The sequence below is a fragment of the Cupressus sempervirens genome, chromosome 3, assembly GCF_028749045.1.
Source record: "Cupressus sempervirens isolate cs-2001-9-10 chromosome 3, ASM2874904v1, whole genome shotgun sequence".
Lineage (NCBI taxonomy): Eukaryota > Viridiplantae > Streptophyta > Pinopsida > Cupressales > Cupressaceae > Cupressus > Cupressus sempervirens.
In genome coordinates, this window is record NC_143120.1 from 485,460,177 (window position 1) to 485,475,639 (window position 15,463).

Below are 15,463 nucleotides of genomic sequence, written 5' to 3' on the forward strand. Positions count from 1 at the left end.
TCTTTTATATTATTCCCTCTGGGTATAAAAAATACACATATGATCCAGCTTCTGGTTGAGATTATTTGAGATTTTGTGATGTACTCAAAGCTGGATGTTCTGAAGAAAACTTATGTTAGGGCTTGTGCTTACTGGACCTCAGAATTTATGATCCATTCCATTTGCATTGCCTCTTCAAATGGTTCTCAGATGACTTTGAAGGGCTGCCCTTTAGATGTGTAATAAAATTGGGCATAAAGATATCAAGTGTCATTCCCCTAAGGTATTTGTATTTTGTTATTTTCATTTACATACATGGATTCCAGTAGCTGGTAGACCAAATGAAGTCATTTTTTGGGGAGATCATCCATGCCTTGTGGCAAAGGCATGAAAAGGACGGTTGAATCCTTCTCAGCCTCTTTCTAAAAACCCTCAGGGAGATTTGGTTGAAGGTGATACATAATTTTGGTACATGCTGGGCATCTTGGAATATAGGTTATTAAGGTGCAACAGCCCTTCTCTTGGATGAAGGTGGTTTGGCTCTAGCAGATCTTTAAACCACTTCAAGTTTTTGGAGTGCCTACGATGTTTCAGTTTAGAAGCATATATTTTCAGAAAACCCACAAAGTGTACAGGCCAGAAATCCCAAATAAAGGACTACAGTAGAAAGCTATTAAGACATGTGGCACATCTCAGTGGACTGCGAAGCATCTCTTACCCTGCAAGGGTGGGTGATTATTCATTGTTGCCACTTAATTTTCATCTCATCCTTGTAACTATTTAATTAGTTTTTATCTTGTTTGAGCTTGTGAGACCTTTTGTTGTCTCCTTGGAACTTCAAATTTCTAGATTTGTCTTCTTAGGAGTGTGCGTTTGGAAAATTCTCTTTTTCTTATGTTATCCCTAGATGGTTTTGTTTCCAGTAACATAGGCAGTTCTCAAATCAATCAAAGGATCAAAACCTTAATAGTTGGTTCCCCTATGGTAACTCCAGAATGCTGCTACCAGACACATACAAATTACTCCAGTATTAACACGTTATAGTATCTACCCCTTGGCTCTAGTTAAATGTTTTTGCTGATATCCAGGTCTTCTCTGTTGCCACACACAGATCCAATTTTGGGTTAATATGTGAATATATCTAGCAGCATGCTAGTCTTTTCATTCTGTGTTTTGATGGCAGCTAAGATAAACAGATAAGTCACAGTTTGTAACCTTATGAAGTCTCTAATAAGACAATGGTTTTATAACAGAATCTGAGCATTGTTAATCCACTTAAAATTTCAAATTATGATTTCTCTTCTTTGTTTTTATATAAACAATTTGTTCATAAAGACAAGTAGCTATAATTTCGCCATGGTTTTAGTTACACACAGTAGTTGCAACCTGTGAGCTATCTGGCTTTACAATTTATTGTCTAGGAAAAAATAGGGTTAGCATAGTATCATGATTAAAACCTTGCCTATTTTTTGATTTTATGTATAGAATAAATGTTCTAATTTAAGATAAGTGATTGATTATTTTTGCTTCTCTAATTAGTTCTTTCTAAATTCCATTGAAGCTTGTTTGTAATATGCAGGAGAATACACATTTTGTGGATGTTTATTAGTCAACTCAATCAACAAATTAATTACCATACTGGGACATGTTAGCTTTCTCAGATATTTAGGCTCTTCCACAAAGCTGATTCAATCAATGTACTTGAAAGGAACAAAAATAGCGGCAAGAGGAGTATTACTCCGCATAACCTAGTGTTCAATGAAGTTGTAGTCCGCACAAGTTGAAGTGGAACTGTGGTACCAGAAAAATTATAATCGCAATGCCAGACGAAACCAATCATTCGGAAATTTGAAATATAAATCTCATTTTCCTTTTACCACTTTTTACAGATTCTTCCATGATAAAAGCAAAAATATGCTAAGCCGTTGGCTAGTGTGGCCACAAAAAATTTACAGAGCGAATTTCCTTGTGTATAAAGAAGAAAAGAAAGATTAAATAATGTGGCTAATAGAACCACCGTGATTAACATCAGGAATACCATCGTCAAAACTAATGAGATAAGGCTAGAATGCTACAGAGTGAAAACTTGGGAGCCATAATATTTGTACATGCTATAATACATAACGCTTTTCTTTTGTACCTCATGCTGGGAAGAAATAAACTTAGAGTAGTTGCTCATATCTCTCCAAAAACTCATTTAATCTTTGCTTCAGGTTCTGTTCACAAACAAAACAAATTTCCAGATATTTCTTGATCAAGATGTGATTCCAAATATGCAGAAATGTGTAAATGAAAAACAATTTTCAAATATTTATGATATAAAATAGGGTAGTTCAAATCAAGCCTCCGAAATTCCATACAGAACTTACTTCCAGTTCTTCATGGAGTACAATGAATACCCTTTTCATCCTCTTATGCCTCTGCACACAGAAAGTTTATGCGGTATCTGTAAGTCTTTAAAACATCAAATAACTACTGCATCGCACTCTAAAGAAATAAATTTGATGTGTCCATGAGTTATGTGTGGGGTTCCAAATTTCAAATGAAATGAGTATTTAGGAATTAAAACCAGTAATGGCATTGTTTGCTCTTTGTTTATTCCCAGAACTCGGCAAATTTAGCCAACATAGGCAAGAATAGATGTAATCGTATAAAATGAAAATAGGCATAGTACTCCTTTTGTTCTTGAGGATGCACAAGAACTTAGAGACCTAGAGCCTCTTTGGGGTCTTAGAATTCTTTTAGGACTTGTGTTTTGTCCCTCCTACCCTTCGCTTCATCAATTCATTAAGTCCCCCGTCTTTGGTCCATATTAAATTATCATTTGACTCACTAGGATCCATCATGTATATTTGTACAGTGACATGACATTAAGCTTCTGGACCGCCAACATTTCCATCAAATAAGATATATCATCCCTAACCATAATTTCAGGCCATATTACACTCCAGTTCAAATTTATATCTGCATTCAAGTTATCAATCTCATCCTCCAGGCAAAATCTGGCATAGTTCACAACGGTGGGTATGAGTTCATTATTAAGTGTATTTCTTGCAATTGAACAGGGAGCGGGCTCACTACTTCACTTGATCAATAGGAGTATCCTTACATATGAGAATTGGCTTTAGGCACATCACCCAAACTTGGTCCCACAGCATCAATGGAGAACAACAAACCTAATTAAGAGATAGGAACCTAGTTTACAGATTAGCACTTTCATTTTGTCAGTGTTCCACAAGGAACTGCCGGCTAGGGTCTTTGTGGCATCCAGGATGTCTTAAAGACTTGGGTAGTATGTCTTCCTAGAAAGGGGGACGATTGTCATAACAAACTCAACACAGTGCATTTGCTTTTTAATATTTAACTTATTTTAGTCTGTTTAAGTCATTTAAATAGTTGTCATAGCAAATTCAACACACTGCAAAAATAGTATTGAGTTGAAAAATATCCAATTTGCACACAATACTGCTTTTTTTTCTAAATTTAAGGAATAATAATTTGGTATAAAAGGCTTGAGATATATTTTGTTGCTAATGGTTCCAAAATCTCATCCAGTTTATGCTCAGCAGAAATGGTTCCTCATCTACTTGTTTTGTTAAATGGGGTTGCAAATGAGGAGCTCTAAATAAAAGAGTACTATATTTGGGAGGTCCTCTCTCTCTTCTTTCCATTTCCTCCTTTTTCTCTCTTCTGATGAATGCAAAATAACAAGGGTGATTGTGTCTATGGTGTACCCTAGTGCCTTGGTGGGGCCCTCTTTTAGGGTTTATTTACTTTTCATGTTTCATCATGAATATTTTTTTACTTTCTGTTTTTTTAAGTGGAAGACTATAGGGCTGACCCTAGAAGTCCCCCAGCTGTCTCAAGAATGCCAGAGCATGCCAAATAATCAAGAAATAAAGGGAGCCTCCCAAAAAATTGTTAAAAAAGAAGGGAAATCTCTCATCCCCAAAACAACCCAGATGTGCATTTAACCTCAGTGGACATGTCCACATGGACCACTGCTTCCTTTCTCAGCATGATACATGGAATTATATAAAATGAATAATAAAGATCATTAATTTAAGATGCTATAGAAATCATCTTTTATGTTTGTGATCCCTAATCCTATGCCATTGATTAATAGTAATTCTAATTATATGTAAATCAAAATTTCAATTGAATCATCTAATTATCTGTCTAGACTAAAATCTTTCCTGCACGGGAAAATCATTTAAGAAATTAAGAATATTTTGAGAAAAATGTTTCAAGACCACAGTGCTTAAGAATAAAAAATTAACAGATGTGAGGACATAAAAAGCTAATGAACAGCCATAGACCTCTCATTTAAGAGCTGCTCATGAAAAGATCATTAAGAGATGCCAGATTTTATGTATTGATGATATTAACATTTAGTATCCCTCTCATCTTATATCATATAGAGTTTCTTTTTAAGTTGATCCTAAGTCACTAGAATCAACAATTGGCATACAAGAAAATGGTGGAGATATAATCTTTATTGCATATGCATTCAATCAGACTCCATGAAGTTGCTAAGTAGCAAAAATAAGCATTACGTTTATCTAGATTAATTGAGCTAGATGGGGAATACCATGATTGCAGGTCCAACAAAAAACAGTAAATGTATTCAACTGCTTTGATCATATGACAGGCAACCAGAGTACCGAACCACTTGATATAAGTTCAGAGGCTAGGAAATCATGAAATTTTAAAACCCCAGTGCTCACAAGATTGGTCAAGGTCTTAATACAAAAGGATGGGATTGCAGAATTGGACCTTTAAAAAATTTAGTCATGGAGTACTTGTTCTAAAAGGGAACATATGTATATTCTCTGTAGAAAATGAGATGACAGAAAAACCAAATCATCTTTATCTCCCACTCTGTGTATGCATGCAAGCATGTCGGTCGGTGTGGGTGTGCACATGTGTGGGTGTGTGCACATATGTGTTTATTTATTTATAAATACATAAATATAAAGAATAAATGTCACACAATAAACAGAAGTAATACATGGAAATGCTTTTTTTCATACCCTTCAAAGACTAGTGAAAGAATTACATACTTATAGGCTAAAGGTGGTGACAAAAAGCTCCACATAAATATAAAGAATAAATGTTACACAATAAACAGAAGTAATATATGGAAATGCATATTTTCCTACCCTTCAAAGACTAGTGAAAGAATAACATACTTATAGGCTAAAGGTGGTGACAAAAAGCTCCACCTAACACTAGTAAAATAGGAGAAATCTTTCATCCACTGACTACTTTACTTACAACATAAGAATTTTAGTCTTTTAGTAGTAATCAACCTGTCTTAACAATCTAGCCTTAGAAATAAGCTACCAGACACTTCTTGAAATAGTTGCATTATAAATAAGACTGTTCATGCTATCTTAACAAAGTTGCATCAGATGTAGGCTCTGGACTATATCTTAACTACTGTGCCACCTGTCTTAACAATCTAGCCTTAGAAATAAGCTACCAGACACTTGTTGAAATAGTTGCATTATAAATAAGACTGTTGACCCTATCTTAACAAAGTTGCATCAGATGTAGGCTCTGGACTATATCCTAACTATTGTGCCTCAAGGATATGTGCCCAGGGTTTTTTAAACATACCCATCTGCAGGTGTTTTGAGGGCAGCAAGACAGAATGTTCTCTACCTGTCCTTGTTATTTTTACATTGTTTCTGGGACATTCCTTCAATTTGGGAACCACTCCCTGCGTTGCCCCTCTTCTGTAGAGGGCTTGAGGATGCAAGCTGTACCCAACATCCTTGTGACATGCCAGAGTCATCAGAAATTTGCCCCTCCCATAAAGATAAAGATTAAAAGAAAAAATAAAGATTACAGCCTAAACATTTATCATTTGGCATTCAAATATGATACTTGCCATGAAGATCCCTGTAGCCTCAAAAGCCTTAAGTTAGACTTGACAGCAGAAATGGAAGTAGGGGTTCCACCTCTTGACCCCATCTTATATCACTACAGGGAATGCACTGCAGGTGCCATCTCCAGATCTCACAAGGGCATTCCCCTACAATGTTGCTGTCATCTCCAAACCTCCACTCTGGTTTTAATAACCGTAAAACAAATTGTGCTGCAGCAGATAGAAAAGCACCCTTTTTCCCCAAGTAATCAAACTACACTTATACTTTTAGTTTGCCAAGTCAATCCCAATTCAGAGTAGCGCTGTTATGGTATAAAGTTACGAACACTTTTGATTTATCTTTAACATGTATGATTTCACAACTGACATTGAATTATCAATTATTGCTGAGTTCTCAACTGTCTTTAATTTTGTACATTTTTTGCCAATTATGGTTATTTTTGTATACTTGCAATAAAATTTATTACTATTAGCTGTTGCCTTGCCACCATTCCCAAAATCTACAAAAGATTTGCTCTCCCAAAAACCCCATTCCAGATAATAAGACAATCACCGTTCTTGACAAAAGTTGCATTCTTGGTAGCTTAATAATTAATAAACGGCATGAAGAAATAAATGGAGAAACATTACCAAAACACATTGATTAAAAATTTTCTTCACTTCTTCTGAAATAGTAGCAAATGATTGTGTATCACCCCTATCTTTCGCTGACTGCAATTCTCTCCCCAGTTTTTGAAAGTCCTCCCTGAAATGCAAGGTTAAATATCAGAAACACAAACAATCCAATATGGTATTAGTATTCTATTCCTTAAAACTTCATGATAAGTTATCTATTTTCACAGTTCCATGCAAATGATACACCAGATTTACAAAACAGGTAATAAAGTGAAGACCAACACAAAAGACCTCGTATCTATGAAATTTCCAGAACAATTTCCCTAATCGAAGAACAATAATAATAATAAGTGATATAACATTGTAAATCTTACTTATCACTGTCAAGAGATGTGTTTAGCCTCCGATAGCAACTATATTTCTCCTTGAACTCCTGAGTGTATTCACTATACCTGGGATACAAATGGTGTCATTCAGAAGCAAAAAATAAATTATTTCATGCTGATGGATTGACAGAACCAGGAAAGAGTATAACTCACTGTGAAATGTTCTTGATGGGACCTCTTAGGTCAGCTTTAGATTTTTCATATTTTCCATAGAAAGGTTGGTCTTCGTCAGATGAACTAGATTTCTTTCTCACTGGAACCTGGTTGTTGTCTATTTTAGTGTTTTCTTTACGTTTTTCATCAATTTTCGTAATGCCCTTGTCCTCATTACTCTCGAGTGATGTTGCCTCTTGCACTCTTCCTTTATATTCTGACTTCTGCAAGATGTTGGTAGGACTCTTTCTGTAAGTGGTAGTGGACTGAACTTCCACACCCTGACGTGGACTTGTCTTTGTTATCTCACCATTTGCAGCTTTCAATGGCATTCCTGTCATTTTCTCTGGTCTTGTCAAAGGATCCAAATCTGTATGCTCTGAAGGCGGGGATTTTCGAGATTTCTTATAAGGCCTTGCCAAATTGGGTACTCCAGTTCGTCCATCAAGTTTGCTGAAATCATCAATTGGCTCAGAAGTTGATGGTTTTTTTAATTCAGGAGCTTCTTTTCCAATGATGCGCCCCTTGGTAATGTTAGGACTTGCACTTCCCCTTTTACCTACATTCTTTACCTTAGTGTCGATAGGACCTCTACCACCTTGTATTTTACTAAGTCTAGCTTTCAATTCTTGAGGCTCTTCTTCAGACAAGGGTTCTCTGAACTCTCCCAACTCCAAATCTGAATACTCTCTTTTCAGGACACTCTCCCTACCAGAATGTAATTGATATTTGTCAAACTCAGTTTTCTTGGTGTCCTTTTGTGCATTGACCATTGATAATTGTCCTGATGGTCCCACATCTCTTGATTGCCACTCACTCTGATCTCCCGCTCTTTTACATTGTGACTCAGACATCCTCGAGTATTTCTCTGCATTTTCAGTTTCCTTTGAAATTTTAGAGGAATTGTTGATTTTATCTTTGGTCAGATCAAACTCCTCGGATACAGTCCTGAAAGTTGCTTCATGCTTGGACTTCTTTTCTTCCAAAATTGAGCTTTTGGCAGCAGAAACATCACTTTCACTAGCTATTCTTGATGCTCTGCTGTGCGGCTTAGGAATTTTAATATCCTGAGACCTTCCTGACCTGTGCATTACATCCAGAGCCTTCGATCTTGATTCAGGATCAGAGTACCTCTGATATGGCTGCTGCCCATCAGAATATTGGTCAAGTCTTTCATCATCTGAATCTTTTGTCAGAGAAATCTGAGCAGCTGCACTAGACTGGCCTCCAGACCTTCCAAGATGGGTTGCGTTTTCCATGGATCTCTCGGAAATGGTGTCTGTGAACCTCGATTTAGAAATTTCTTTTGAAAGCTGCCGTGCCTCAAAATCTTTTATACTAGGGCTAATTTGAGGCCTAGCTGGAGATTCGAAGCAGGATTGAGATGATGCCAAATCTCTATTTCTTTTTATATCTGGATCTGAGGGCTCCTCTTTCTTCTCTATTTGTGCTCTACTTTCCTGGTTATACCCATCTTTATCAGATCCATTTTGACCTTGATTCCTGCCATATCCTTGCTTAGCAACACTTTTATGCATCCTTTCAGTCTTTTGTAGACTTTCCTCAATTTGATTATCTTTTGATTCAATTTTCTTATCCTCTGGTGGGTGAAAGAACCCACCAGTGTTATCGGGGCTGTGGTTATTTCCTCGTTTACCATTCTTTGTAAAAATATTTGTTTTTTCTTCCGGTGTTTTGACTTCACCCTCACAATTGATCACATCAACATCTATGGCCATTTCAGTGTCATCATCACCATCAGATGTTAGATTCCCAGCATAATGCTTGGCAATACTGCTGATAGCTTCACCTTCACCTATATCATCACAAATCTCAACATCTTCTGAGTCCCTAGGAGAAATTGGGAGTTTATCATCATCCTTTTCTTTTACCATGCACTTCTGCTCATAGCTTTCACCAGAACCATCTCCATCAACTTGGGATGGGCTTGGTTTAGAATCTTTGAGCTTTTGCTGTATTTCTTCTTCATTGGTAGGTTTATCATCGTCACTCATAATGTCTACATGTTCATCAGACCCTTCATTGCTGCTAGAACTAGCCTCACTTTCGGTATCACTGCTGCTGCCACTATCACTTCCACTATCACTGCTTCCAGTGTCACTCTCACTGCCACTTCCACTATCACTCGAACTGCTGGAACCACTTCCATCACTATTAATTGTGTTCTTCTGATTGGCAGTTGGACCTGGAGATTCATGCAAATGCTCATGTATTTCATCAACAATATTCACGTATGAATCCTGTGCTGGAGAATTATGCATCTGCTGCTCGTCAGTTGGCTGTCCAACTTTTTCTGACATTGGTGACAAGTCCACGATTGGAGACTCTGTAGGCTGAGATTCAGGTGAGCTGCAAGGAAGATTTAAAATAGAATGAGAAGTCAAGATAACCAAGAGCCTATTACAAGCACTTGACTCCTAATGAAAAGCAAAACAAAGTATATTGAAGAGCCATCAAGTTCATCTTATGGAGGTATGGAGTTCTTTGGAAGGTTTAAGTTCTCTAAAATAAAGAGATCCTACATAGGAAGGTTCCCAAAAACTCACAATTGATGATACAAGATAAAATATTAAAAGCAAAGGTATCAAAGGAAAATTTACAATAGAATCTAAGAGATCAAAACAAAAGTTGAAAGTTTTTTGAGAAAATAAGGTAAGATTTATGCAAGCCACTGTGGAGAAGTCACCATGTACCAAAAATCTAATGGTAAAACACAACCAAGTGTAGCCTCACAAGCATAATGCGGGAATCAAAGATGTGGCTAAAACCTAAAATACAAAAATGGTTCTCTCACCTCCTGTTGCCAGGGGAAAGTCTCGTAGAGCTTTCTTTCTCCACCCCTGGCTTCAAAATATATCTACCTGGAGCCTGGTATGTGGCAATCTGAAACCAAAATAATGTCATAACTGTGAGCTTTTGCATTTAAAAATTCAATTGAGCATCTTACACCTCTCCTCATCATCAAGAAACAAAGATATCAAAAAGTATTGCATGGTACTCACAGTCTTAATCACTGGCTCAATCTTTTTTCCTGGGAATCCAATTGCTTTCTCAATGGCCTATTGATAGAAAATAATCACAAAACTATTGAGAAAGCAATCAAAACTAATATTTCTGGAAAGGAGATCTGTACCACATCCTCCAATATAAAATGATGCAAAATTGTGTTTCAAATCTTTGTTAAAAAAATTTTAAAATGAAGTTTTTCAAATAATTATTTATTTCATGTGCAATTCAATAGCCCCGAGTAGGCAGTTCATTGATGAAATCGAAAAAAAAAAAGGGAAAAAAGCAGTTAAAATGTTCTGTAATTAGATGTGAAGGTTATACTTTCTATGATTACCATCTATTATACCAAAAAGAGACAGACTTTTACTTACCTTTATTGTCGATCCTTTAGGATTTTCTGTAAGTTGTGTAATTAAAAGGTTGCGCAACTCTGATGCAGATTTCTGGTTCCCAGCTTCAGAGGTTGGTGTTGAAGCCATTTCCGGGGCCTTATCTTTTCGTTTGTCAACATCTCGCTTACTAGAATGCTGATGAGTAACAGCTCCATCAGTAATTGAGAGCCCCTTTGAAGAGTGCCCTCTAGCAGGTTTCTGCATTAATGTAGGTTGAGGTAAAGTAACTAGCTGCTCAGATGGAGATGGAACTGGTGAATTTGCAGATTTAATGTTTTCAGCAGCAGAAAGGATAGGTTGAGTAGCGGCTGGCTTAGCAACTGCATCAGAAGCCACTGCAGCTGCAGCTGCAAAGATGCATGAATAGAAAACAGTTTATAAGAAACAAATGGCAAAAATAAGCACAAAAAAATTGAGTATTTTGCACAAAATGTGAACAATAACTAATGAATACTTCAACCAGATATGGCAACAATTTTTAGTCATCTTTCCATCCACCATTTAGGATAAGATGTCAATCTTCATTTTTCTTTATAACTGCTGTAGCCATGTATAGTATAGATGTCACTAGGATTTATGCACAGAATGCCCATTTATAACCTACACAACAGTAAATTTAAATAAACTAAGCTCCTGACAACAAAACCCCCAATTATTTGTTAAGGTGACTAGCAGGTTGTTCTTATGTAGCTCAATGACATATGAACCAGTGTTCCATGTCAACAAGGCTTGCATAACAAGGCACATAATCCACAGGAGACCAGCAGCATCAGTTATATCAATATGCATGTAGGAAGCTGAACTTAGCCCCAAGGTCTCCAACTACTGAAGCCCGTGTATGTAAAGACCCAATAATTGCAGTCCCCTCATCCAAAACAGCGTATGAAACTCAAGGTAACTTCATCTGGTTTACAGAAAGCGTTTCAGGGGCAGCTTTCTGATACCGCCCCACCATATGGGTGGAGTCCTAACTTGATGTGCTACAAAGCAGACAAAGTTGCCTTGAATCTGTTGGTGTAATTAAGGCATTTACCTTGGTTGATTCTCACTTAGGTACTAATTACTCTTAAGCTTAGGGACAACATAGGAGCTCTTAGGAGCATTTCCACTTTATGTGGTAAGCATTTCCACTTTATGTGGTATTATTAGTTATCACATTCCACTTTACGTGTTGACTCCACCTTTAGTCCACTTATCACCCTATCACCCTCCAACTTTGTTGCATATGTTGTCAAATTTCATTACACATTGGAGGAGGATCCACCTCTAGCGGCCATGTGATTCCATCTTATGTGGGTGATAAGTTATCTCTTGATTATCATGTAATGAAACAACATGTCATTGTCTCATTCACTCCTTTGTACTCACCTTGACTATATAACCTATGAAATATTCATTCCAATTGATTGTATTGCATTCTTGGTGAGAATAAGTTATTCTTATCATATTATTTCTTTTTTGGTATTATGCTTTCCATTGCCTCTAAATCTTGGATGGCTCCTTCATGGCCAAATCTTACAAAATCCACCACCCAAGCATTCCTACAAAACACAACTTGAAGAAAATGAAGAAAACTGCAAAGAATGTTAACACTGACCATTTTTTTAAGGGTTCTTACATTAGCCACCAAGCACAAGTTCCTGAAAATGTCAATCAATAGGATCAATAATACATGGGGCTTGCTGAGAAGCTAGGTTCAACCAGGTTTCCAGAATGATCGAGTGCAATTCAGGGACAAACTATTTAGGCAAATTTTGGGGACAGTAGAGGAATACCATACAAAATTGAGAATTTTTTTTAAAATGTAGAAGAATTCAAAACGCAACAAAAGAGTTCATGTGAAAGTCAAACAAATTGATACTTGCTTCCATAATACATTGTCAATGTGCATATGATATAAAAATAGAAAGTAGTAATTCTGTGTACATCAAAATGCCAAAAAGCTACAAAGAAACTATATCATAAAGTTTGGATGAAGTTTGGCAAGGTCAAAAATTCGCCAAAATCCTGATTTCATGGACACATGTTGGGACTTAGGTCTTCATTAACCCTTATTTTACCTCTCCATCAGCACAAAGAGGCAAACTTACCAGCTTTTCATGCATATTGTTTGAGATTGAGTGTTGCATTGCCACACCACAACGGGTTGAATGTGTGCTCATATAACAAGATTCCCGTTTACAAATTGTTTGCTTCATTATTCCAAGCATGTTGCCAAACGTCTCAACCCAACACTAGTAGCATTTGTATCAGCATATCTAATGACATTCACACTAGCTGAAATAAAGAAGAAAATGTATGTGCAAACAAGTATTTGAAAAAAGACAATTTGAAAAAAAAATTAATAAAATGAAAAAGAGCAAGCTATTAAAAATAACAAATAATTTCCCCTAGAAGTTTTAAGTTTAGTTTTTATTTACATTTAATCTTAATTCTTATATCCTAATTTGAATTGGCAAGAAAATGCATTGATTTTCCACAAATATAAAATATGGATAGGAACACATCCATTTGTATTTAATGTCACATGTTATTTATATTTCTTGTTGCTAAGCTTGATCTTCTATACTTTATTATAAGGAAAGAGGAGGTTTGAATATAATCCAAGGCACTTAGAGATCCAAGTCGCTTAGAGACCACTTGATAGATTCCCTCAAAGTTTACAGATCCAAGCCCTTATCCTATCTTGGGACTATACACGTAAGGTGCTCAGGGTCATTGATCCCTACCCTATCTTGGGAACTATCCTTTTACAATTTAGAACGCAATTCATTGAGTTGCTTCAGCCTTGCTTCTTTATCACTGTAGTAATAACAAAGATCTTAGTGTTTCTTATTTACTTTGTATGCGCATATATTTATGTATCAGTATGTATATATGTTCATACATCATATAACTATATATAATTTATAAATCTAATCTTATATATACAGGAGAATATACTAGCTTTTGTCCTTGATAGAATATATATACACAACATTCCGAGAGTAAATCTAACTAAATTACTGTAATGTTCCCTATCAGGAACTTTCAAAAATCTAATTGAAATTATTTAATTGAGCTTTTTGCAGATCCAATTTAATATTTTTATTTCCTGTTGTATCCATTTTTAGGTGATTGATATTCTTAATATACCTTGATATGTGATATGATGTGTCTTTTCATTATACCATTGGTTAATATTAATTTATTATTATATTGTTATTTATTATTAATAATTTTATTAATATTAATACAATTCACTTTATGTTGTGATTATTAATGTTTTATAATATTAAATTCTCATATTTTAATATTTTATGCAATACTATGATATGGTTAATATTATTATTATATTATTTATTTGTTATTAACTATGTTTTAATTTTATTTTGACAGGGATATCACAATTACTTCCAACCTTATATCTGTCACGCTGTGCTTAAACACAGTAACTCGTTTATTTCCTAATATAGTCTCTTCCTTCTGAAGAGTATCCAAAAAATATTTATTTCCTATTCGATGCCCTTTTAGAATGAGACTAAGTATCCTTTTCTATCTTGCATTGGAAGTAAAAGGTTGTGTTCTTAAGAGAGACATCTGGCATCTATTCATAATTAATTCTTTTCTTTTTATAACCACAGCTTGTTCATGACTTCTCAATCGCACCCTTTGCTTAATAGTAATACTAACCAATTGATTCAATTATTCTTAATTGATGCCTTTTGTATTTATATTTAGTAACCGCTACTTTCTACTTTTTAATATAATATAATCAATTCTCATTTTATATTCAACAATCTCTTATTAATGATGATGTTACATCCTATTTATCATCTTTAAACCGACTACTCTTAGACTCTTCTTAATGATATCCATTAGATTATCCTTTGTCTAAATCAATATTTGAAGTGGATGACTATTATTGAACATTGTCAACACTGTAATTGCTTAATATATATTTTTTAATATTTGTTAATTATTTATCTATTATTTATTTATTTTATATTTCAATTCTATTGTGATTAAATTTAATTACTAGAAAAGGATATTATATAACAAGTTTTTACTTCACATTGGGCCACCAATCATCTTGAAGAATTTCTTTGTTTGATATGTTTTCCTTCTCTAGTGTAAACCATCTCACTCGAAATTGACCATCAAGAATTGTAGAGCCTCCTACATCATAAGCATCCTCTTTAACAAAATAGAATAGCTAGCATTACTTGTCTACACAAGTTTGAGAAAGTCCTTTGAAAATGTCCTTAAGAGAGTGAGGCATGATGGCTACAAAGAAAAATTGACCATCAAGAATTGTAGAGCCTCCTACACCATAAGCATCCTCTTTAACAAAATAGAATAGCTAGCATTACTTGTCTACACAAGTTTGAGAAAGTCCTTTGAAAATGTCCTTAAGAGAGTAAGACATGATGGCTACAAATGAACGTGTCAATATATTTAGCTTCTATAATCATCTACTACACACCAAATTTGTCTTTTGTTTTTCAATGTGTTGCCCAATGCATGAACACAGGGGGTCCAAAAGATGTACTTACAAGAACCCTCAACCACCATTCCAACTAATTTGCAAACACATGCCAAATCAAAGACCACTTGCATAACATTAGAGGCCCAGACATCCTCTATCTCATCTCTTGAGATATTAAATTGGAATTACTATTTGCTTTCTACATGACATTCTGATGGATGCGCCTTCCAACTTTCATACCTATATTGTGTGATTATGTTGGACCAATGTGAGGCTTGTACCTTTGGGGTGATCTAATTTATGCCATTGCATCGGCAAGTTGTATATGCTTTATATTTTGTTGTGTGAGCCGTGGTGCTTTGGTTGGTTGTGTACCTTAATTAATATGCCTTACTTTGGTTTTATATTTGTACTGCTGCTCCTATGGATTGGTTGAGTTGATCTTGTGATGTGGTGACTATTCCACTCTTATGCTTTTATGTTGACTGTGTCGGCTGCACCCAGCTCAATTATTCATGTTCATTCCAAGATTGTTGATGCGGTGGAC

At 35.5% G+C, this 15,463-nt stretch overlaps 1 protein-coding gene across 1 annotated transcript in view; it reads right to left on the bottom strand.

The window, feature by feature from the left end:
• Nucleotides 1–1,818: 1,818 nt before the first annotated feature.
• LOC149567286 (dentin sialophosphoprotein-like protein) overlaps nt 1,819–15,463 on the bottom strand; it is a 63,020-nt gene continuing 49,375 nt past the window's right edge. Inside the window, exons 5-12 of the mRNA XM_089820451.1 lie at nt 10,428–10,795; nt 10,050–10,106; nt 9,842–9,930; nt 7,027–9,396; nt 6,862–6,939; nt 6,503–6,617; nt 2,349–2,399; nt 1,819–2,195 (exon numbers count right to left, since the gene is read on the bottom strand). Coding sequence (XP_089676577.1) covers nt 2,142–2,195; nt 2,349–2,399; nt 6,503–6,617; nt 6,862–6,939; nt 7,027–9,396; nt 9,842–9,930; nt 10,050–10,106; nt 10,428–10,795 — 3,182 coding nt within the window. The 3' untranslated portion in view covers nt 1,819–2,141. The remainder of the gene's footprint in view (nt 2,196–2,348; nt 2,400–6,502; nt 6,618–6,861; nt 6,940–7,026; nt 9,397–9,841; nt 9,931–10,049; nt 10,107–10,427; nt 10,796–15,463) is intronic.